This window comes from Podarcis gaigeae (genome assembly GCF_964106915.1).
Source record: "Podarcis gaigeae genome assembly, chromosome: 2".
Taxonomy (NCBI): domain Eukaryota; kingdom Metazoa; phylum Chordata; class Lepidosauria; order Squamata; family Lacertidae; genus Podarcis; species Podarcis gaigeae.
The window spans coordinates 13,179,998-13,205,049 of NC_139679.1; the positions used below are offsets into that span (position 1 = coordinate 13,179,998).

The 25,052-nt window shown below is 46.7% G+C and overlaps 2 protein-coding genes and 1 long non-coding RNA gene across 6 annotated transcripts in view; 1 reads left to right on the forward strand and 2 right to left on the reverse strand.

The window, feature by feature from the left end:
- Window positions 1-2,450, forward strand: part of BAZ2A (bromodomain adjacent to zinc finger domain 2A) — a 42,221-nt gene extending 39,771 nt beyond the window's left edge. The window contains exon 29 of the mRNA XM_083728105.1: window positions 27-2,450. The gene's annotated coding sequence lies outside the window, so the exon portion shown is untranslated. The remainder of the gene's footprint in view (window positions 1-26) is intronic.
- LOC310840014 overlaps window positions 1-25,052 on the reverse strand; it is a 155,677-nt gene that overhangs the window by 41,137 nt on the left and 89,488 nt on the right. The window lies entirely within an intron of this gene.
- RBMS2 (RNA binding motif single stranded interacting protein 2) overlaps window positions 5,836-25,052 on the reverse strand; it is an 88,739-nt gene continuing 69,522 nt past the window's right edge. For all 4 annotated transcript variants that reach the window (XM_083728993.1, XM_083728995.1, XM_083728994.1 and 1 more), the window contains 9 exons: window positions 23,064-23,143; window positions 22,215-22,324; window positions 21,147-21,193; window positions 20,859-20,952; window positions 20,535-20,585; window positions 18,788-18,898; window positions 18,606-18,686; window positions 13,792-13,878; window positions 5,836-13,560 (listed from right to left, as the gene is read on the reverse strand). In XM_083728993.1, the coding sequence (XP_083585119.1) occupies window positions 13,798-13,878; window positions 18,606-18,686; window positions 18,788-18,898; window positions 20,535-20,585; window positions 20,859-20,952; window positions 21,147-21,193; window positions 22,215-22,324; window positions 23,064-23,143 (655 nt within the window). In that variant the 3' untranslated portion in view covers window positions 5,836-13,560; window positions 13,792-13,797. The remainder of the gene's footprint in view (window positions 13,561-13,791; window positions 13,879-18,605; window positions 18,687-18,787; window positions 18,899-20,534; window positions 20,586-20,858; window positions 20,953-21,146; window positions 21,194-22,214; window positions 22,325-23,063; window positions 23,144-25,052) is intronic.

A 25,052-nucleotide genomic window follows, 5' to 3' on the forward strand; every position in this document is an offset into this window, starting at 1 on the left:
GGGCACATGCAAGTGCTTGCTGGAAGCATGAAAGGACGAAGCTCATGCTTCCACCAACTATGGCCTTCGCAGAATGTCCACAGCTGCCCTCAGTCCAAAGATCTGGAATTCATAAGTATTTCCTTTCAGCTTTTGTCTACATTTTCTATATAGTATTTTACCTTAGATCGCCACTCATACATACCCCATGTGAACATTCTTAACATTTTAGCCTTTTTTCTAAACCCTTTTCCAACTGGATTCTGATGGTTTTCAGAGGAGAAATAATCGCGGTTCCATTCATCGTTATTTTTGCCATGTGGGCAAGAGTAGCCTGTTTCAATGAACTATCATTAACTCCAGTGCCAGAACCACCAAAACCAGAATTTGTTTTGAAGCTGCCTGAGCAGGTATAGAGCGGTCCCACCCCCAGGCCCTATTCCATTGAAGCAATGGATTGCTCCAGCTTTGGGGAATGATTTAACAACCCGCACAGTCCACCGAGAACAGCTCTTGCACAAGCTTCCATGGAGATGAATGTGCAGGTGACTGATTCTTTGCTATCCAACCTATGCAAGAGACATTCTGGTGGATTGTTGCCATATTAAAGCATGAGAAGGAGCCTGATGCGAATAAGCAGTTGTGATACTTTCTGTCTTTGGGTTTCTGGTGCTAAGCGCTTGGCAGATTCAAATTTGGTGGCTGAAGCCAGGTGATCCTTCCCGCTCGCACTTAGTGCAAGAGGGAATGCGGGTTTTTTTAAACAAAGTCTTTAAAAATACATGTTTTAAGTCTCTAGCCTTTTAAAAAAGAAAAATACCCCAAACAGTCCACAAGGCAGTTGTTAACAAGCGTAATTGGTCATCTCGTTTCTTGCAATTCAGCAACTCTCCATCAGTCACCCCCCTCATGCTGCACGGATGCCTACTAGCAATCTGTATTCGAAGTAATAACCTGGTTCCATAGCACCAGCCTCACACTGTTGCTGAGCAATGGTTTCTAAGGAGACTGCTGTCTGGGAAACAGATTCACCCGACCCGTATTGTATTCCGGAGTCATAGGCTTACATCCTAGTCCACCCCAGCTGCCTCTGTCCTGGAACAGGGGCGTTGCTGCCGTTGGTTTTTCTCCAGTCTGTTTCAGGATGCTGGTCCAGTATTCTTGGCCGTGGTGCAGATGCATAGGAGGCATATAGGAGAGATAAAAGAGGAAACGGCTTGTTTCTTTCGCTTTTCTTCCACCACCCAGGTGGATCGGAGTGGTAGGAAGGCCATCTCCTGTAACCTTAACTCCCTAGCTGCTTTTCGTACCCAGCCTAGCTCCTCAAACCATTGTAAATTACGGGTATCACTTAGGGGCAGATAAACGGCTGGCAGGGTCCCATCAGGAGATGGCTTTCCTCCCGCATTTCCACCTGTGCTACAATTGAATGAGGGGTGTGTGTGTGTGTGTGTGTTTGTGTTTTCTCCCTACCCGCGTCGACCAATCCAGTTGTAAGAGCACTGATGTAAGTAAAATGCAGCCACAGGTGATGTATCCTGGAGACTGAAACCTCCCTTACTGTGCTTCCTCTACCCCAACCTCACTCCCCACCCCCAGTTGTTTTCAACAAAACGTAGCCTTTTTCTATCAAATAACCTCAAACTTTATTTTATTTTAAATTTTGGGATTTTTGTTTCGTTTTGTTTTTGCTTTTAAAATAAAGAGGTAGATTTGAAGTCTATTTGAAACTGACTTTATATTATGCATAAATATTTATATTTTATCTAAACTACTTGTGCTGTAACAGCTTCTTTTTGGTGGGTTTTTTTTTTTAAGTAATGTTTTCCCCCCCTGATCTGTTGGGATTTTTTTCTCAGCTATGAGAAAGCTCTAGAGAGTTTGGAAGTGTTAATTGTTGGGCTTTTGTTTTGTTTTGTTATGGAAATGTTAAAATTTTTAGATTCAAACCCTCACACCTTAAAAGAATGAATCCAGGTTTGTCCTAATCTTGATCTTCATTAGGGGAGTCAGTGTATAAAATACCTTGTTGTTTTTTGAAAGTTACATGCATTCCCCTCCCCCCCCAACTGGATTTTGAGAATTGCAACTAGAATAATTGGCCTTATCATCCAACTACTGGCTTTTTCTCCCCCCTTCATCTTGATTTGATATCAGAAAGGAACCAACCAACCCAACATCCTGTGAGATGCTCTGAACAGCAGGAAGAGGGGCATCACACTTTTTATATGAATAACCAAATGTGTTTGTTTTAGTGAATTTTTGATAATGTACAGTTTTTTGTGAATTTAAATTGATTTCTTTCTATATTTTTAGGACCAACTTCATTTTTAATAAGGTTTAAAAGGAAGAAAAAAAAATCTAGAATTTCTGTTTGTTTCCTTGTGATGTTTCCACAAGTACAGATGTTAGAGTGCTTGTCAAGTTTCAAAGAATAAACAAAAAAACAACCCACGTTTGATAGAGAAGAATGTGCTTGAGAATGTTGTCTTTTTCTCGGGGCGGGAGGGGAGGGGCGTTGCTCTGCTGCAAGCTGAACATTAACCACTCTAGACATGGACTTGTTCCCCCTCCTGCTTTTTGGAAACCTGCCTCAGTATCCTGTTAAGATGTGGACCTCTGCAATGGGTGTCAGAAAGCTTGAAGATGCGTCATTTTTTTTAAAAAAAAACAACACCACAAACTTAATGTTGAAGTAGAGACTGGGCAGGTGTGTCCGTAGTCTATGATTTCATTGTGATACAGCAGAATTTAGGCAGGATGGCGAGTGGCGGTTCCTGGTGGACCAGTTCCTTCCAAATTGCATGATCCGTACAGGTGAGGTCACTGAATGTTTCATGGCATTTGTATACCTGGTCTACAAGTTGGGTGTTGTTTATACAGGCCAGCTGTGTTTTGTGCGCCTGGGTAGCTCAGTTTGTTAGAGCATGATGCTGACAATGCCAAGGTTGCAGGTTTGATCCCCATATGGGACAGCTGCATATTCCTGCATGGATTGCAGGGGGTTGAACTAGATGATTATCAGGGTCCCTTCCAACTCTAGAATTCTATGATCTGTGATCTCTAAAGAGGACGCCATCTCCACCTTGAGTGTAAAAGGTAAAGTGACCCTGTACGTATAGCTTAAATTAGAGCTGTGTAGATCCTACATGGAGGAAGGCCCAGTCTACAACTGGAATCCAGCCCAGCATTATCTACTTTTAATTTGTCATCTGAGGTGGAAAAACCCAAAAGATCAGCCAGGCTTCTCCAGCCGTGGTGGAGAGAAATGTTTCCATCATGATAGCGGGCAACATTTCATGGAGGCTTTTGAAATTTGGTGCTTTAGGGCAGTGGCATTTTGATGAAGCTTGGATGCAGTGAACTATTATCCCAGCAACGTCTTGCAGAGATATTGTAGTTTTCAGAAATCTTAAATTCTGTGGGTTTGAATGGCACCCAAAGTCCCATAGCCTGAGCCTCTCTTTACCTCCATGGTAAGGCAGTTGCTACTCCCATTAGGGTGTATAGAAAATGGTAAAATGAACATACAGAAAAAGTTCAGTAACCACCACAGTATGGAAAGTCAATTGCAATTTTGTTTGTAGCTTGCAGAAAGATCGGTTATTCATTAGAGCTGAGTGGAAGTTGTGTAAGAGACCAACTGCAAGGGAGATCTTGTAAATGCAAGACCTGGTATGCACCTCCCACTTTAAAATAACACCTCAAGTAGCTCCACCCCCCCTTTTTTTGCAATCTTAAGAAACTGAGATGAAGACCTTTAACAGCTGGCTGGGCTACAGAATATTGTGCTGGATGCAGACATCAGTTTCTAGGTAAACCAAAACTTCACACAAAACCATTTCTTAGATTGTGGATTAGTCCTCAGTTCCAAGTTGGGGGGAAACAGCCTTCGCAGCAAGCATACATTTCAAGGGGTGGGGCAGCCTTTTTACTGTTCTTTAATATGAACCTCTTGTGCATAATAGGATAGTTCAATTGTGTTGAAACTCTTGACTTTCCAGTGCTCCACCACTTCAGGGAATCTTGCTATCTACATTGCCAAGGTGTTCAAGTTCACAGGAGACCTGGCCCTCCAATATGCCCCACACATTTCAGAGTATATCTAGAATACATCTGATGATTGCAAATAGCCGCTCCCAGGGAAAAGACTGATTGGATTTATTGGGTACTCTTCATTGGTAGCAATCCCGCTACTAGTGAAAGGATCAGTAGAGCTGGTGAAGTTGTCTGCCAGCAACACTGGTCCATCATCCTTAACTTTGTCCCCAAGAAATTTCCACAGAACCTCAAGAGTTTCCTGGAGCATAGTTTGAAAATCATCATGACATATTTTGTCTTAAATCGCTTTAATAGGGAGAGAATGACCAGCATCTCCTTGAAACTGCTTAATAATGACGACGAGCTAAAAGTATTTCCAAGAAGCAGTCAAGCCACATTTTTTTTCACCTTTTATTTAAAAACAAAAATTTGTTCAAAATGAGACCAGTCAGAGCTCCACAGAGGGAAAGGTGTACAGGGGTTGAGAGAGAGAAACAGGCCTGGCTGTAGCATGGAAGATACAAAACTATAGAAACTTCTCAATTAAAAAAAACTTGTACAAATAGTCCTAAGTATATAAATAAAACTAGCCGGTAAAATGAACTGAGACTGTGGGTTGCGGGCGGGCCAAGAACTCTCGCTGTGTCTGTGGCAAATGGAAGCACAGAAGAGTTGCCTTTGGAGAGTTCCCGGGAGCTTTGAATGACTTGAGTCAGAAACAAGGCAGAGGCATCGCTCAGAGTGCCAAATGCATGTTTACAGGAGACTCATATGCATCCATGGCAAGCATGTGGTGGTGGTGGTTTTAAAGCAACAATTTAGCTGTTATGTTCCAATGTTATGATGACGAACTTGGGTGTTAAAAAACACACTAGCCTGTAGCCTGCTGTAGACATGAACCAGCATGAGATGGGTATTTCTTTAGAGTGGGTGCCTATTGCTATCTGCTTTAAAGGCCATTTGCTACAGGGCAAGGTATCAGTGCAACCATCTGAACCACCAAGGGCGTATTGCTCCAGAGGAAAGTGCCGACAAGCTATGAACTTTGTCCCAAGGTATGGGGTGGATTGGGCCTTGTGTTAGCTCAAGGCAGAGCTGGGATCCCCACCAGAGCTTCCTCCTAGAGACGGGAAGGCAAAGCTGAAGAACACCAAGTGCTCTGCAGTCAAGAAAACCCTTTCTTTAAAAAACAAAACGTTATTCTGGTGCGATCGTAGCGAGTAAATGATTTCGAGGAAACACTTGTTACTGACCCTCACTTTTTTTTGCCCCTCAGAATGTTAGTAGCGTAAACTGTTTTAGCTCCTGGACAGACAAAAAGTGAGATTTCTGGAAGACGAAACGTTGACTTTTCTCCTTTTGCCCAACTCACAATCGCCAACAGCTCTAGGGGTACTGCTTCTGACAGGAAATACATGGCAAAAACGGAAGCAGGAGGCCGCAGCACAACCTTGGGCCCTGCTGGAATAGAATTGGCTTGGAATACGATCTGCTTTATTTGCTAGCATGTTTGGTATTGCCTCCACCCCACTGCCTGCTTTGATGGTGCTGGGTACGTGTGTGTTTTGAGCTGAGGTATTGGTATTTGTCAAGAGCATCACTTCCTTCTGGATAGAAGAGGCTCCCCAAAGAGCAACAGCTGCTGTTTGACAGCCATTAGCTCCAAAGTGTCTTACTTGGCTGTGCAATCACTTTTGGGCAGCTTAGAGCAGCCATCCTGTAACATAGACAAATACACCCAGCTCCCTATTCAGTGAGCCACTACTAGACATTCTAACAGCACAGCAATACCAAAAGTACTCTACTCCCACCAAATGACCTCTGCTCATTTTGATTCTGCAAGCCATGGCCCAAGGCAAAGAGTTCATTCCCTCAAGTATCTGGGGATCCTTGCTAGTTCAGCTTGTTGTTTTGCAGTCACCACCTGCATAACCTGGGGCCAGTGGTTTTCCTTTCTCTTAAGGAAACCAAATTCCTGCAAACTCAGTATTTAGCTAGAGCCCCAGAGTATGGAGTCTGAATGCCTGTTCATGGCAGGCTTGTTTAAAGGCAAGATCCCTTGTGCTGTGTCTTTTGACCGTTCAACTGCTCCCAGGGGGTCCAAATAAATCCACTGTTTTGCTTCAGTGAGCCCTTTTGAAAATAAAAAAGGCTGTTTTGAAAACCAACAATGGCTTATGCCATTCCTGGACTTCTAGGTGGAAACTTTGCAGCATTCATCACTTACGAATTCTTGCCTGAGGTCACAAAACTGTGCCCTACCTGTGGATCAAAGATTTCTGCTCAAGTTCAAAGAAACGAACTAACACACTTTACAAAGGAATTTTTTTAAAAAGCAAAACTTAACAAAACTCTCCAGTAATTAGCAGCAACACAGGGGTTATTAATCTTTTTTTTTTTTTTAAGACAAACATTTCTCTTCCACCCACCCACAAAGCAGAGGAGCCCAGAGGGTTTTCTAAGGGTGAGTTGGGGGAACTCGCCCCCCCTGGAGAAGGTGCAGTTTGCCGGTTCAGAATGTACAAATGAACTGAAAGTACATGTGAGGTAGATGTGTAGCTAAGAATGACAAAAAAAGAAAACTGGAACTGGTGTGCATAAAAATGGAGGGACGTTCTGAACCGGGTTTATTTTATTTTCCTCCCCCAAATAGCACCAACAACATCCAAGGAGGACGGGGTTTTGATGCAAGCATGGAATCGGCAGGCAAAGAGTTTTGGATGGTGGAGCTTGTTTTTGTTTTAATAAAAAAAGATGCCAGCATTTAGGAGAGACAAAGGTTTTGAGGCTCATCTACAGTCTACTCTACTAGGTCTCTTGAGGCAGCCAGCTGCTTCCTCTTCCTCTTCCAGCATGGTGGGAAGGCTGGGGGGGGGGGGCAAGCGTGATGCAGGAGATGACAACAAGGGGGGTGAGCTGGGCTGGTTTGTGCAGGGGGAAGCTGGGCCAGAGAAGAGCACAGAGGCCTTGTTGGGCATAGAGTGGGACAAGGCGGCAAGGTCATTCATTCACAAAGTGGGGAAGGAGCAGGTCGGGAGAGGCCTTTACTAGACTGGAAGTTTAAAGTGCAGGGACTGGTTCCCCCCACTGGCAGAATGGGATAGGGGAAATCAAGGCACAAGATTAAAAGAAAAAAATCTAGCAGCTCAGAGGTCCATGCTCCTAGGTCCCAGGGTTTTTGCTTCTTCTTTTTTTGCCTTCGGTCCCTATGCTACGCATGCACGCTCGCAAGTCATGCTTTTGCGCAGCGGTCGATTCCCAGAGTATAGGAAGGAGCGGAAAGCTCAGGCCGCGACTTTGCTCATGAGAAAGCTGAAGATCGGGCTTAAAGCAAAGGTGCTCCACAAAAGCAGCCAGGAGCCTTCCTAGCAGTTCGGAGCTGGCGTGGTCAGGGGGGGGGGGGAGAGATGAGCGGTGCCATTCGACAGCTGGCCTCTGCAGCCCGTGGAGGATATTCTCGGATGTTTCTCCTAACTGCTAACCCTCCTTCCAGACCTGGGACGATGGAATCAAAGGGCCCCAAATGCCATGACTCGTTTGTCTGTCAAGGGCTTAAGACCATGGGTAAGCTTTGCAGTGGCGAAGTGTAGGGTCTCTGTCTCTGTCTGGGCCCGCAGCACACAATCTCTCAGGTCTGTGCAGGTCCACCTTTCCCCCCACTGCAATCTTACTTTCTCTCACACCGCATTAGCATCCAGCCTTACGCATACCCTAATCCTTCCCTTTATACCCTATCCTTTCTCCTTACCCACCCAGCCTTGGCCACAATCTCTCCCTTCCCCTCGCTACCCTTACCCTCAGCCTCTCTCTCTCGCGCGCGTCTTGTGTTACTTGCTGTTCTTAAACCAGTCCTTGCTTCCTTTCTGCATGGGACCGGGCCTTAATAGACAGCTGCATCTGGCTTAAGACTCGGCTCAGGTAGAAACTCCGTTTTTGTTCTTTCTTTTAAAAAATGCAGAGTGGCATCAGGTTGGCCCTGGGAGACCTTGTTTATATCTTTGGCAAACAAAAGAAAGATGTGGCAAAGAAGAGGTAGGGACATCGGCATGAACGCTTAGGTCGAGGCTGCTCCTGTCCTCCTCTGCTGGGTTTCGACAAACACAAATAACGTCTCCAGTCCCAAAGGCTGCCTTGATGCAAAATGGGACTCAAACTCTTCCCTTCCTTTGCGTTCCCTCCTCTCACCCCACTTCCACCAAGAGCTACTTCCTAGTCCAAATGAGAGAGCGACTGACCGGGGGGGGGGGGGGGGGAGTGGGGAGGCTACAATAGAGGGAGCTCTTAAACACACCGGAGGAGAAAGCAAATGAAACAAGTCTGCAGAACAACTATTTTTTAAACAGGCCGAGGATGAGAAGGAAGCATGGGCAACAGCTAAGCAATTTGCCCCGATTCAGAAAACTGGGGCAGCGGTTTAGGATGGCTCGTACGCGCAGAATCCTGCACTCAAACCTGGGTGGAAGAGATTTGTAGGGGGTTGCCAGGTGTGTTGCTGTATGGCATCTGCTGAGTTTTGTGCTGCTGGCTGCCCACGGCAGCTCCTCTTGAACAAATGCAGAGAGACTTTCTGCAAATAGATTGGAGTCCCTAGCATACGACGGATATGCTGTGAAATGCTGATCCTATAGTAAAGCCAAGTCTTTCAGGGCAGTGAGAGAGATGAAGGAACGCCGAAGTAAAATGCAACTAGCCTAGGAAAACATTGCAACGTTAGCTACTGCCGAGATGGAGGTCGACCTCAGTTTTGGGAAATGAAACTTATTTAATAATATAGCTGCATGCCAGCCATGAAACACAGGCACACACATTGAAAAGACCATTCCCACAACATTCCAGAATGCACTCCTTTCTGAACTGGAAATTAATCCTGACAAGATTCGCAATCCACGAAATCTGTGGCAGGCACAGCAACCCCACCAGCAAGGCTAAAGACTGCAGTCCCCGGCTTGAAAGCAGAAATTATTTCATGGAGGGTGATGCCCAGTCACTCTGAAACCAGCACTGAAGTATTTGTATCCATGATACCAGGAATTCCTTGCTTCCAAACCAGCTTTGTTATAGATAACTAGTCACAAATGGCAATTGGGCAGTTTCAGGTGCATATGCATTCCTATGCACAATGAACACATCCAGCCAGTTCAGTAAGACCCAGATAAATATTGCATTCAGATGTACATCTAGATTAATATCTGCAACTGCATCCCTACGCAATTCACAATGCTGTTTCCATGCATGGAGCTGTCAGACTTTGCTGTATTCCTTATTTCCCTAAACAGAATCTTATGAATCCTGACTTACTGAATTCATGGGACCTAGAGGATTGAACCTTTGGCTACAACTAACTTTTGCTGAACTGAGTTTATTTCTTTGTTTTATATTTTGCTATCACTGCAGACATGGAACCAGAGCAGGGTCATAATCGAAACGGAATTAAGCTGAAAAAAGGGATAGTGGGAGTCCCATACAGACATCATGTTTTGAGTGGGGTTTGTTTTCCTTAAGCATGGTTTAAGTGTTACTTTACATCTGACTTCCTAAACCATGGTTAAATGTTCCTTCTGCACTGAGCAAACCATGGTTAAGACAGTTTCTCCATTCTTCGGCCTGCAAGATGGCAAGCAGATCTTGCTGGTGTCTTATTATATACATGCCCTCCAGGGGCAGATTAACAGAAGCTAACCATGGTTTCAGTATATTCTGAAATACTAATCAGAGGCGGCAGCAAGCCATGGTTAATGTGAACAATGTTTAAACATTATGTTTGCATTGAACCATTGTTACAATTTAGTTCTAAGGACATGCTTTTGAAGGCGATCAAGGCTTTTACATGGCCACGTGCATCTTACCTACATGGGCTGAATAAATCACATCTTTGGCCACCAGCATCGAATGTCTATATCTAGTGTATTTCAAGCTTTGCTAATTTATCCGAGTTTATCCATTAAAACTTTGTTATCAGAAGCCTTATATAAAACGGTGATTAAAATAACCAATATAGGAGGGGAACATAATTTCATGCTCACATACTTGATTGGATCTTGGTATGCAATAAATCAGACGTAAATCTAAGAGAAGGCTCAATATACTGTTTTCACAATGCTCTTTTTTCTCTTCTTTCAAAACCTGGGATTTTCTAAGCAGTTACGTACTACCATTTGCCTGAAATCCCAACACATTTGATCATGTTGGACAAGCAGAACCTGCAAGGAAATTATCCTGCGTAAGCTGTATTAAAATTAACGGCAGTGGCAGAAGTGCTCCTGTGAAGCTTCTAGCCGTGTCAATCCAAACAAAACTTCCTAATGGATCGGTGTGATCCAGAGGGATTGCATAGAGGACTCAGCTGAAAACTTGGAAAGTGGCTTCTGATGCTGTGCAATGTATTTTATTTTGGGCGGTGGGAGTGGGATATCAGGAAATCTGGTGCAAGAATGGAAATGTTCGTGCAGACCAAAAGTATTATTTGGGTTACTGTCCAGATCTGAAGCACTCTAGAAAACCAATTAATTGAGCCCGAATCTTTTTACAGCTTGATCTAAGGAACTGCTATGGCTGGCACAAGTTGGGTGTGTCAAGTGCTACACCAAAACAACGTTTTTGAATGCTGTGGCGTGCTGGCCCCCAAATGAAGTAAAGACTGAGTTGCGAAAAAATAAGACAACCAGCTCTCATTTCCTGGAAACTGCCACTTGGGTAACAGGATGATGATGTGTGTAGGGGGGGGAGTTGTTCTGCACCCAAATCTCTATGGTGCGGTGCCCTTTTGGCCATTTGAGTGGAATATTGTGACAGGCAAAGTTCAACAGAAACGCAAGACACCTTTTGCTGATTAATTTTAGCCTAAATCTCTTCTCCTACTCAGCCGGCTGTTAGGCCTCACCCTGCAGAAGTCAGTTTAGCCCCTGCCGAAAAGCTTTCAGCGATGAAGGTGTGCGGGGGCCCTCTGCCCAAATGAAGGCACTTCAGTTTAGCTCAGCACCTTGGGGTAAATTGTCAGCTTAATTTGATCCAGTCTAAGCTCCAGTTCGGGGAAGGGGCACAAAAACAGCATTCTGGGAATCGACTGCTGTTACAAGCAGCGATTCTGGTTGCTTATACCGCTCCCTTGCCGATATCTGAGGTATTAAATGGGGGTGCCTCAGTCCTGCGTTGCTACCAATTAAGGGTGCAAATTTGGGGGGGGGGCGTGTGGCTGAGGAGGACAGACAACAAAGAAGCATATGATTAAGGAGCTATGCAAGGCGGGTGGGTGTACTGAACCCTTATCTTTCCAAAAACCTCAAACACTCCTGTTAGGGAAGAAAACCTGATCCCACTTAACGGTCAGGACAAAGTACTAATCCTTTAAAAAGAAAAGAAAATACCAATGTCCTGAGAAATGCAAAATTAAAAACAAAGGGGAAAAAGCCCAGTTCTGCAGGGATACCTTCTCCCAATGCCATCCTACATGTGCTGTGCATACAGACATACATACAAACACACACACACACACACACACACACACACACACACACACTTCCACGCTCTCAATCCCTGGCTCACATGACACCCGTATGGCCTCTGCAATTAAGTCCTCCCTGATTGTCAGCTGCATAAGAGCTATTTCGTCAAAGGTATGAGTTGGGCATCGAGAAAGGAGGAGGGGGGAAAGTTTTCTCATGATCACATCTGGAGGGTGGGGTGGGAGGCGGGAAACAACATCTAAAAACAAGGTGGAGAGGGTCAGCTTCATGCCAGCTGGGCTGATTTTATGGTGGAAGAGAGGATAAGTCTTTTAGCACCATCTGGTTGGGAGAAAGCGGGGATTTTTTTTGGGGGGGGGAGAAAATGGAGAGAAAACATGCAGAGGTGGTCTAAAGCACTTGGTACCTTCGAAAGGCTCTCCAGGGAAACGCGCTGTAGGAAGGGCTGGATTATTGCACATAGTCTCCTGCTATTGCGAATCTGGGGAGCCAGCAACCAAGGGCTTGTTTTTTTTTGGGGGGGGGGTGAGGAAGGGAAACGTGCATAGTAACTAGGATATCCATTTCAAGGTGGGGGTGGGGAACTCAGCCATCCCCTGCAAGGTGCAAGATGCTCCCTGTTTTGTGTGTGGGTTTTTTAAAGCAACCGGAACAGACCTCCCCGCCCCCACAATCCTCCGCCCCCCCCCGCCAGCTGGAAGCATCGACCTCTGCGCCCCCAACTGGTTTGCCAAGAAAAGAGATAGGCTGTGTGCACCTGGGTTTGACAGGCATGCAGGAGTCGGAGGGGGGGCATACGGCAGCACAGTCCGGACCGCAGGCAGCAGAAGGCACTGTGTGTGTGTGTCCCAAGGGAGGGTCGGGAGGTGGGGCAGGAGAGGGCAGGAGCGCGAAGCACTGTTGCTGGCAATGCGTCCATTCAGTGTCCAAGAGTCTGGAAGCGACGACACATCACGGGGCAGCAGGTTCCTCAATCAGTTTATTGTTCCCCTGATCCAGAGCAGGGCGGGCGAGGGGGAAGTCCGTGTGGAAGCAAAGAAGGGTCTGCACAGAAGCTCAAAACAGAGTCCAAAGCAATCCAGCAAGAACCAGTCCCATTGGACAGGGTAGAGGGCAGAAATCAAGGTCTGGAGCAAACTTTCTTTCTTTCTTTTTTTCTCTCTCTCTCTTTCTCAGCTGGGGCAGAACTTTTGCCCCCCGCAAATTAGTCCGTTCATCAAAAGCCACCAGCCGCTTCATCTCCCTCCAACTTGACAAGTTTTTATGCAAGCCCCTCTTGCTGCCGTCAAAAGTTCATTTTTTTTTGTAGTTTTCCTTTTTGTAGATTTTTTTTTGTAGGTTTCCTTTTTTGTTTTTTTGTAAATTTGTCTTTTTTAGAAAAAAAATTACCCTCTTGAAATAATAAAATAATCCTTTCAAAGCAAAATCCCCACTCCCTCCCCAAGGATGAAGAAAAGAAGTCATCTGCATTGATTTTTTTCCCCTAACAGCTGCGAGGTGGGGCTTTCTCAGAGCATTTTTTTTTCTTATAAAACAACAAAAAATATTCAAACACTTTTGCATATTTGTCCTTTAAAAAATCTTTTAAATGACCAAAGAAAATAGAACAAAACAAATTCAAAGGAGCAAAAAAATTCCTCCCAGAGTTGGAGAGCCATCTTTCCAAAAAAGAGAGTGAGGAAAAAAAATAAACAATAACAATTGTTCTTCTCTGGGGAATTTTGTGGCATCCAAAGCGTTTGACTTTGCTGTTAACAAGAAAATTAACACGCAAACACACGCACACGCACACACAAAAATGCTTTCCTTGTATTAAAATAGTCCTTAGTCCATCTGTACATCTAAGGGTCGGGGGGGCCATAGCCTTTCCCCCCCCACGCTAACCTCCTTTGGTTCCTCGGTGTCAAAAGTCTATTGCGGTTATTTCCTTTTTTAAAAAAACAAAACAAAAACAAAAACAACCCTTTTTCTTTGCAGGAAAAAAAATGGTTCCATCTTCTAAACGCAGCACAAATTAAACAAAAATAAAAGTTGTCTCCCTCGAAGTGATTGCTCAGAGCTGAGCTGCTCGATGGTGCTAGAAGGATGGAAAGTGGAGGTAATTACGAGGGCGGATGCTATCCCGAGTTGGCCCCTGCTGCGCTTGTGGCCCCGGGGTCAAGTTGAAGTGGTCCAGCCTCTGGCACCATCCCCAGCCCTCCTGGAACTGGCTGATAACCAAGCCTTAGGCGGATGTTGCTTTTGCCCTCTGGGAGAGATGGAGCTGTCCTTCCACGCCCCACACAATGCCTCCCCACTTCCACCTTACCTGTTGTTACTTGTTGTACTGGTACGAGTAGGCAGCATGATCCGATGGGGACTCCACTGTCACATGGCTCTGCTGGCCACTGTTCTCCTGTGACAAAACACAGCATCTTAGACAGCATCTTAAAAAGCAGAGACATCACCTTGCCAACAAAGGTTCGATAGTAAAAGCTATGGTTTTCCCAGTAGTGATGTATGGAAGTGAGAGCTGGACCATAAAGAAGGCTGATTGCCGAAGAATTGATGCTTTTGAATTCTAGTGCTGGAGGAGACTCTTGAGAGCCCCATGGACTGAAGGAAATCAGCCCTGAGGGCTCACTGGAAGGACAGATCGTGAAGCTGAGGCTCCAATACTTTGGCCACCTCATGAGAAGAGAAGACTCCCTGGAAAAGACGCTGATGTTGGGAAAGATGGAGGGCATAAGGAGAAGGGGACGACAGAGGATGAGATGGTTGGATAGTGTTCTCAAAGCTACCAGCATGAGTTTGACCAAACTGCGGGAGGCAGTGAAAGACAGGAGTGCCTGGCCTGATATGGTCCAGGGGGACACAAAGAGTCGGACACGACTAAACGACTAAACAACAACAACACGTTTCCTCCGGAACCTATCAGGTCCACCAAGTTAAGCAAGGCTGACTTGGATCTGCACAGGTGTGTCAGGCCTAATGTGCACAGCGACTCATCTCTCAGGAGCCAGTGTGGTGTAGTGGTTAAGAGTGGTAGACTCGTAATCTGGGGAACCGGGTTCGCGTCTCCACTCCTCCACATGCAGCTGCTGGGTGACCTTGGGCCAGTCACACTTCTCTGAAGTCTCTCAGCCCCACTCACCTCACAGAGTGTTTGTTGTGGGGGAGGAAGGGAAAGGAGAATGTTAGCCGCTTTGAGACTCCTTCAGTGATAAAGCGGGATATCAAATCCAAACTCTTCTTCTGGTAGGTCTTGCCCCCATGAAGCAGCTGGGGAGACTGAAGGTCCCCACCTCCCCCCAGGTGTCTAAGTCCCCTCCTCTCCAGAGTTTCCCCCAAGGAATCTGAGAGTGTGCCTGCACAAAGTGAACTTCTCCTCTGCCCTTTTCATGCCTCTCCTGGTTCTGGGAGACCAGCGGGGAGAGGAGCTCATTGCAGCAAAAGCTGGAGACCCCAGGACTCTTCACTAGCCTGTCTCATCTTTGCCTCTTGGCTCCCCTCCTGCTTCAGCTTCTGCCTGATTCTGGACTTCTCTTGGCCACAGACTCTCCCTGCTCATTGAGCCCTGTTACCTCTTCAGTTGCCAACACCTCCTTCTCCCAGTCTTGTCCTTCTGACAACTCATTGTTGTCCCACCACCACTCCCCAGGCTCTGAGCCTTCTTCCCTTGGGAGTTCCCCGGCTGGTGCCTCTCACCATTGTGTTCAAACAGCTTGTGACAATCTCCTAGTGTAGCCTTGCTCTCCACCCCATCCCCTCATTTCCCTTATTGTGTTTTTCGGCGGCTCTCTCTAATTTTCCTCCTCGTGCGCACACTCACACACACACACACACAGAGACAGGAGTTTGCTGCTAAGGCGTGTAGGCAGAGAAATGTTGACACCGCCTCTGTTGTCTGGCAAGAGAGGGTTAAAGGGCTCTTTGGCCAGGCCTCCACTCGCATGGCAACGAGTCAGCGGGCCAGGGGATCTTGCTGCCCCCTCTACAAAGATGATCCTTGTTAAACATTAGTTGGAAACCAAAATCCTACCCCAACTTAAAATGGTTCAGTAGAACAATACAGTCTTACCGCGGGATAAATATGCTTCAGGATAAGTATTTTCGGGTTGCACTCCACGGCGACCCGGAAGTAACGGAGCACGTTACTTCCGGGTTTCGCTGCTCGCACATGCGCAGACGGTCAAAATGACGTCACGCACATGCGCAGACGCGTCTTACGTTCTGTTCAGGATGCGAACGGGGCTCCGAAACGGATCCCGTTCGCATCCCGAGGTACCACTGTACTTTATATCTCCTAAAGCCAGAGGGCAGTAGTGGGGAGGAAGATGGTTTCACAAAGGTCCAAACAGGCCAGACCATTCTGGCAGTGGGATCAGGAACTTGGCTTATTTCTCATGCGTGCAAGCATTGCCTTCAAACACGGTGGTTGGTGTCTAGGCCTGGGCTGTGTACACACCATAATTTAAAGTGTGTTAAACACACACAAACACACACAGAGTCCTGGGAACTGCAGTTTGTTAAGGGTGCTGAAATGGTAGCTTTGTGCAGATCCTAAGATAGTTTCAGAAGGGGGTGCTTAAATGTGCCTTAAACTTATGGTGTATACAGTGTTATTTTTCTAGAAAAGGGGTTCCGGAGCTCGCAGTGAACTTCTCCCTTGTTCTCTTAGAATCACAATGGCATCCACCTGACAGGGCAGGGGCCGGAACTGAGTTCCTGCAAGTTCTGGCTAGGGGGAAAAAGCCCTGGGTGTGTATACACACTGGATTCCTCCCTCCCTCCCACCCACCCACTTGCCTGTTTTAAACACAAACAGGTGCCTCATCCCTACATCTGTTCTTAGGCCAAGATAGCCTGGTCACTATAATCCACTCTCTGATAATCTCAGGATTGGATTACTGCACTGTGTTCTAAGCAACCCAGGAGCAGAAACTAGCATCGAATGCTGCAGCTCGGTTACTTTACAGTAGGGGCGGGGAATCCGTTTTTGGTTGGTGGGCTGGATGCAACTGTGGTCTACCCTTCATGAATCACATTTGACGGCAGGGCTGCCAATCACATGACCTCACACAACACCTGGTGGGCCCAACCCCTTGTCAAAGAAGCACGTCTTGTATTTGGTGCTAATAATAATAATAGTAGTAGTAGTAGTAGTAGTAATAATTTATACCCTGCCCATCTGGCTGGGTTTCCCCAGCCACTCTGGGTGGCTTCCAATAGAATATTAAAATACAATAGCCTATTAAACATTAAAACCTTCCCTAAACAGGGCTGCCTTCAGATGTCTTCTAAAAGTCTGGTAGTTGTTGTTCTCTTTGACATCTGGTGGGAGGGCGTTCCACAGGGCGGGTGCCACTACCGAGAAGGCCCTCTGCCTGGTTCCCTGTAACTTGGCTTCTCGCAGTGAGGGAGCCGCCAGAAGGCCCTCGGATAGAACGATGGGGATGGAGACGCTCCTTCAGGTATACTGGACCGAGGCCGTTTAGGGCTAAATGCAAGCAGCACTGGTAAAGGGGCAACCAGGAGCCTGCGCTCCCAACTGTTCCTTTGCAAGCATATCTTGCGCTTAGCAGCCTTTAAATTTGGCAATGAATGCTAGTGGGTTCCTGCGTTCATCCAACCCCAGGAGCACAGCTTGCCCCACGTATAATGGTGGCTTATGCCAGCCACCCTTGTGAAGGCAGAATCAGGAACACACTCTAAGGCTCTCAATTGTTCCTTTGCAGCTTCAGTTTCATCTGATTTCAGGTGAGTGACACGTGTGTTCCTGGATGGGGAATAGTAACTTTGTGGGGCAAATTAAGAGTCCTGGCAGGGCCAAAGGTTTGCCAGGCCTGCTCTATGATGTCCCAAAGTGGAATCTTTCAGGAGTGGCCCTGGTTCCTGGGACTGATTTAAAGTTTTGACTTTAGTTGTCTCTAAAGATGCAAACGGCCTAGGACCCAAATAGAGTGGTACCTCTGGTTGCGAATGGGATCCGTTCCAGAGCCCCGTTCCCAACCTGAGCAGAACACAACCCGCGTCTGCGTGTGCGCGGGTCGCAATTTGCCACTTCTGCGCATGATGTCATTTTGAGCATCTGCGCATGCGTGAGCTGCAAAACCCGGGAGTAACCTGTTCCATTACTTCCGGGTTGCTGCAGGACACAACCTGAAAAGATTCTCAGTACATCCGACCTGGGCTTTAAAATGAGTGGGGAGGCCCTGCTGGCCATGTCTGTTATAGGCACCCAGAACAAACCCATCACAGCAATTACAGAAGTCCTTCCCATTAGAGAGATGACTGGCCAGTATTGCCTTTAGTCATCTTTTGAAAGCACTTTTTTCTCCCCCATCCTGGTTTCTGGAAGAAAGTGACCTAGTGCGCCACATTCAGCTTTTTCCAAAATATTCAGAATTGGCTGTGATGGTGCCTGCTGTGGAATATTTTGTACAGCCATAGCTTGGAAGTCGAATGGAATCCGTTCCAGAAGTCCGTTAGACTTCCAAAATGTTCAGAAACCAAAGCGCGGCTTCTGATTGGCCGCAGGAAGCTCTTGCAGCCAATTGGAAGCCGCGGAAGCCCCGTCAGACGTTCGGGTTCCAAAGAACGTTCACAAACTGGAACAATCACTTCCAGGTTTTGATAATTTGGGAGCCAATTTTGTTCGGGAGCCAAGGCGTTCAAGATCCAAGGTGTGACTGTACTATGTATTTTGCAGTATAAGACCCACTTTTTCCCTCCTAAAAGGTAAGAGGAAATGTGTGTGCGTCTTATGGAGCGAATGCAGGCTGCGCAGCTATCCCAAAAGCCAGAACAGCAAAAGAGATTGCTGCTTTCACTGCGCAGCGATCCCTCTTGCTGTTCTGGCTTCTAAGATTCAGAATATTTTTTTTCTTGTTTTCCTCCTCCAAAAACTAGGTGCGTCTTGTGGTCTGGTGCGTCTTATAGAGCAAAAAATACAGTAGTATTTGGTGTAGGATTCTGCCCTGCGATTGTCAGATGAAGAATGGTCTAGAAATAATGTTTATAATAATGATCAGTAATAATAAAACAGCCCCCAGCTGTGATGTGTGTGTGTTTGTGTGTGTGATATATTGGTGCCTGGCATGCACCCCCAACTTAGGCAGAAATAACAAAGGGGCCTCTTACCTCAACTGCGACACTAGAGGAAGGCACAGGTGTGTACTGGGGGATGTAGGCTCCTTGCATAGCTGCTGCTGCTGGCATGTACTAGTGGGAGGGAGGGAGAGGAGGCGTCAAAAAGGCGCAGGAGATGAGGGCAAAAGCCTCTCCGAGAAGGGGGAAGGGTAGAGGAGGAAGAAAACACTTACCGTGCCAGCACTGCTGAGGGACAGGTGGCCCAGCTGCTGAGTTAGGGGCCCCATCATGGAAGTGGGCTGGATAGAAATCGCATGGTCCATGGTAGGTGTCAGCACTGTGCCCTGCTTAGTAACAACGACAAGAGAGAGAGAGAGAGAGAGAGAGAGGTTAAAGAAAAAAATTGTGGGAATAAGGTAATGGAGAGAGGGAAGTGTCCATAAGGGGCCTGGAATAACTCATGGCAAAGGAGACACTGGCAGCAGTTAAAGATGGGGCTAGCTTTGAAGGTGGCCCGGAAACTACAATTAACCCAGAATGCGGCAGCTAGACTGGTGACTGGGGGCGGCTGCTGAGACCACATAACACCGGTCTTGAAAGACCTACATTGGCTCCCAGTATGTTTCTGAGCACAATTCAAAGTGTTGGTGCTGACCTTTAAAGCCCTAAACGGCCTCGGTCCAGTATAGCTGAAAGAGTGTCTCCACCCCCATCATTCAGCCTGGACACTGAGGTCCAGCGCCGAGGGCCTTCTGGCAGTTCCCTCACTGCGAGAAGTGAGGTTACAGGGAACCAGGCAGAGGGCCTTCTCAGTAGTGGTGCCCGCCCTGTGGAACGCCCTCCCATCAGATGTCAAATAAACAAATCTGACTTTTAAAAGACAACTGAAGGCAGCTCTGTTTAGGGAAGTTTTGAATGTTTGATGTTTTATCATGTTTTTAATATTCTGTTGGGAGCTGCCCAGAGTGGCTGGGGAAACTCCCAGTTAGATGGGCGGGGTATAAGTTGTTGTTGTTGTTATTATTGAAGTGAAGTCAGAAGAAGCCTCTGTGATTTAAAATAATTAGGTGGCATATGCTGGCTGCAAGCCAGGGGTGAAGTTTTCTCTACATTCATCATGGTCCCCTCAGCTTTCTGTGTGCAGAGGATACCTAGCCAGCCTTGGGGAAAGAAGGTGTCGTCTAATATCCTGGACCAGAACTGGACATGGGCCTCAGGCTTTAGGTTGCTCTCTCATGTGATGCTTAGATGACTTTTTGCATCTCCTGCATTTGCAAAATACAAACTTCACAAACGTTTGATTTTAAACTGGCTCTTCTGCTCTGCGTTCTGCATTCACGGCCTAGGACCCTCGTACCTACGGGACCGCCTCTCCCAGTATGCCCCACGGAGAGCCTCAAGGTCCATAAATAGCAACACCCTAGTGGTCCCGGACCCTAAGGAAGTTAGATTAGCTTCAACCAGAGCCAGAACCTTTTCAACACTGGCCCCGGCCTGGTGGAACGCTCTGTCTCATGAGACCAGGGCCCTGTAGGATCTGATTTCTTTCCGCAGGGCCTGTAAGAAAGAGTTGTTCCGCCTGGCTTTTGGCTTGGAGCCCATTTGATTCCCTCCCCCTCTTTCTTTTTTCTTTTTCCTTTCTCCTGTGATGAGGCTGCATTAAATATTTTAATGTTTCAATATTTCAATGTTGTATTTTAATCTTGTTTTTTAAGTTGTAATCATTCAACTTGTTTTTATTATTAGCCGCCCTGAGCCCGCCTTGGCTGGGGAGGGCGGGGTATAAATAATAATAATAATAATAATAATAATAATAATAATAATAATAATAATAATAATAATTATTATTATTATTATTATTATTATTATCCAAGTACCGGTAAGTTTATGTTCCAAACAGAAAGGGTGTTACTTGCAAATAAAATGCCCTTAAACAGGAACTCCAGGTGGATATTATGGGGTGGGAGGAAGGGGTCTCACCGTGGGCGGCATGAGGTATGACTGATGGTGCATCCATGACGGGCTGTGAACCTACAAGGAGTAATAGAAGTAGATAGTTATCAGTAACACATTTCACTTAGTAATTCTTGAAAAAGCTCTTAATAGTCGGCCAGTCTTATTATCCCCATATCACTGATAGGGAAAGGGCTGTTAGATAAGTGGCTGAGGTGAGATTTGAAGCAAAGGCCTCCAGATTTGTAGCTCACACTCGTAGGCCCAAAACAGATCTATGACAGTAGATGTTTAAATCAAGGACTGTGCTGATTACATACCAAGCTGGGGGTAAGAGTAAGAGAGAAGTACCTGGTAGGAAGAAACAGGTGACGGGAGATAAGGAGAGAGCGCAGTCTGGGCAATCATCCTGTTGGGGGCCAGGCTGTAGGGTGTTGTGTAGAACCTGCAGAGGGTAGGGGGAGAAATCGTTGAATTGCTTCATATAGCTTCAGAGGAGGCTGAATGTACAGCCCTTCCCATAAGCTCGCACATATGCAGATCTTATTCTGCCAGGTCTCCTTGAAGGCTATGGCCCGATCGCCTACCAAACTATTTCTTGGTTACAACGTGAAGAAACAGGCAAAGCAGAAGACATACCCATTTTGTAGCGCCGTTGTGGGGTCATAGGTCAAGGTCATCCCACCCTGCATGGAAACAGTAGACAGTTCATACGTGGCTCCTCCCATTCTCCTGACCCACCAAGATCCCAGCTCAACCAATCAGCAACTGCTTCTGTGCCTTCCTAGGGGCAGGTTTCAAGCCTCGCCCTACTTAGTGGAACCCCTGCAGCCAGCCACCTCAAGTAGCCTCCTGCAGCCAGCCAGGACCCTAAAAGCAGGGGCGGGAAAACTTTTCTGTCCAGTGTGCCAGATCCTAATCTCCCCAACCCACGGCAGGCCAAATTGGGCAGGTGGGTGTCCCCTGCCAATTACCTGGCATCATAGTAATGTTCACCAATCCTGCACTTTGAAGCCCCAATTGTCGGGACTTCAAAGCACAGCACAGGGCTGTTTGAAAGCCCTTTGAAAGCCAATGTAGTGATACTCCTTAAACCTCCAAAAATTAAAGGCTTAAAGAGCTCTTGAAGGGCTTTCATATAACCCAGCACTGCCTGTTTGGTTTCTGGACATTCAAAGAGCAGTACTGGGAAGGAGGAGCAGTTTCCACTGAATGGAAACAGCTTTACCTTCCTTGATCAAAGCACACTCTGATCATTGACAGATGGAGGTGGGAGCGCACTTTTCAAAGGAACAAAATGAGCTCACTTTAAGCTCTGAATTGAAGTTCCACTCTTACCTGCCCCACAGCTAACGTCGTGTATTATCTCAGGTGTAGGGCAGGTGGGCGTGGCTTCCAAAATATGGGGAGCGCTGGCAGGCTTTGTTCGGCGTGGACTGGAGGTCCCTCACCCCTGTCCTAAAGAGAATGTCTAATCCCCAAGCCTGCAAAACCTATGGCCAGCCCACTAAACCAAAGGCCATCCACCAGCCCCATGAAACAGCCAGCCAGGAGTGTGACATCCACTCTGTTTTTGCAGTTTCACACATGCAGCAAAATGTTCATACGAGATGGTTGCTGAGCTCTGGGCTGACTGCCGCATGTGGCTAACGGACTGGTCGCCGACTGTTGCAGCCTCCCCCCATTCCCTGCTGCCCCCTCCCTTACCGTGTCATTCTCCCGTGGCCAGGCTCGCCCGTTCTGCACATATTTGCCCTGATTCTGGCGCTTCTTCTGGCCGCCATCAGCAAATTTGCAAAGCAACGGATCTGGAGGTGCTGCAAAGGGAAAGGAGCATTTTGTGAGGGGGAAATCACGACATGCAGTTTCCCAACTGCACTGCAATGTAGGTCTCTTGAAAAACCTACATTGGCTCCCAGTATGTTTCTGAGCACAAGTCAAAGTGTTGGTGCTGACCTTTAAAGCCCTAAATGGCCTCGGTCCTGTATACCTGAAGGAGCATCTCCATCCCCATTGTTCTGCCCAGACACTGAGGTCCAGCGCCGAGGGCCTTCTGGCAGTTCCCTCGCTACGAGAAGCCAAGTTACAGGGAACCAGGCAGAGGGCCTTCTCAGTAGTCTTCTCAGTCAAAGAGAAGAACAACTACCAGACTTTTAGAAGACATCTGAAGGCAGCCCTCTTTAGGGAAGTTTTTAATGTTTAACAGACCACTGTATTTTAATACTCTGTTGGAAGCCGCCCAGAGTGGCTGGGGAAACCCAGCCAGATGGGCGGGGTATAAATAATAAATTCTATTCTATTCTATTCTATTCTATTCTATGCTATGCTATGCTATGCTATGCTATGCTATGCTATGCTATGCTATGCTATTCCATGCTATTCAAAACAATACAGCATTGAAAAAGCTTTATCGCTTGACTCCACGGCATGCAGAAAATGGCTCAGAGTTCTCCCTTGCTGTTTCTCACAAGAGCAGTCCACACATCCTCCTGAGACAGTCTTAGCTGCCAGGCTCCCAACCACCACTCAACCCTCATAGCCAATTGTGCTTCTCACCTGGGACCCCTGGAGGGGTTTTGATATATTTGCCATTGAAGTGCGTGATGATAGCTTCACACTTTTCTGTAGACTCCATCCTGGGGAAGAAGAGAAAAGAAACCATTGGTGATGCTGGGCTGGGGAGGGTGTCAGTGTAAGTGGAGGAGCCACACTTATTGCAAAGTTATAGCCCGCCTGCTCCTGGTCACGCTGAGATTCCTACAGATGAGAGGCAACAGTGGCATAAGAAGGGTGGGGAGAGCTAAGGCGGTTAGTCTAGTGTCCAGATCTAGAGAAGTAATAGCACTGCGCTATTCTGCCTTGGTCAGACCACACCTGGAGTATTGTGTCCAGTTCTGGGTGTCACAAATTAAGAAAGATATTGGCAAGCTGGAACGTTTGCAAAGCAGGGTGGCCAGGATGATCAAGGGTCTGGAGGAATAGTTGATGGACTTGGGTATGTTAAGCCTGGTAAAAAGGAGACTGAGAAAAGATATGATAATCATTTTTAAATATCTCCAGGGCTGTCTCATGGAAGATGGAGCAAGCTTGTTTTCTTCTCCTGTTCCAGTGGGAAGGGCTGGAACCAATGGCTTCAGGTCACTAGAAAAGAGATTCCGACTAAACTTCAGAAAGAACATTCCGATGTGAAGAGCTGTCACCCACCTTCTCCCATCAGGGCTTCTGTGCCTATAATGGTTGTGTGTGAGAGAGGAATTCAACAGTAATGCTTTCCCCAAGAGAGATGTGTAGAGATGGAAAATCTCTAGTTGCTGGATTTCTGCTTGTCAGGAAAACTGCCCGGGGTGAGCTAGCAATCCTAAGTAGAACACTTCTATCTTATAACCAGTTTCTAACTCCTGTTAAAAGTGATTCAGTGAGCACATATGTAAATAAAAGTTAAGACAGCAATCAGCTTCCTATGTGACTTTACCAGAATCTAACCCACAGACAGGATTCTTAAGGACCCTGCTTGCAGATTCCACTTGGGAAAGTTGTTTAGGTGGTACATTCCCAATGAACATTTCTTTAAAACTGAATCCAAGAGCTCAAGACTTAAGATTGAAACAGGCCTGGAAAGCCCAAATTACTGCGATTCATTCCATTTTGTTGACAGAGCACCTGTCTAGAAATCGCATTCATCTCGGGGCAATCAGATGCATCAAATCCAGGGCTGCAAGGAGCTGCTGCAAAGTTGGCGCGTGTCTATACACTGCTATGCTAAAACCAACTGCACACATTATTATTCCCTTCTAGCTTTTAAGAGCTACTGGACTTGCAGTTCCTCATTCCCTGCCACAAGGGGGCGCAGGAGAATATTTGGCTAGGACAAACTGGAGGAGGATGCCAACTTGGAATTAGGTGCAAAACTATCCAAATTTCTCTCCTATCCCATCAGGAACAATGACGTCTGGTGCCACCAGCCGGCTAGAAAATAAAGTAGCCATTGTTAAGGTACAATTCGCAATTCTAATTTAGGGAATGGTGCAATCCAAAGTGCCCCCCTTGGGTATGTTGATGGTGAGAGAAAGCTGCAAGGTGGTGCTAGTTGGAGGAGGAGGAGCCAGGGCCCATCTGGTGTAAAATGGAAACCTGGCAGCAGGGGGCATTGTAGGACAGAACAGGAGAAGCTGTCCCAGCTGGTAGAGGAAGCATGGAATGTGGGAACTGAGATGGCTGTGTCCACCCAGATGTGTCTGAGCGGATGAAGACCACCAGGGTTTGTCTGCCTAAAAGTACTTCTACAGCCTGGCAAATACCTTGCAGTGAGTTTGGCATTTGCAGAAAGGGGATTGATGGAAAAACTCAATACAGTGGTACCTCGGTTTACGAACTTAATCCGTTCCGGAAGTCCGTTCTTAAACCGAAACCGTTCTTAAACAGAGGCGTGCTTTCCCTAATGAGGCCTCTCGCCACTGGTGCCCTTCCACCGTTCGGATTCCGTTCTTAGACCGAGGTAAAGTTCGCAAACCGGGACACTACTTCCGGTTTTGCGGAGTTCGTAAA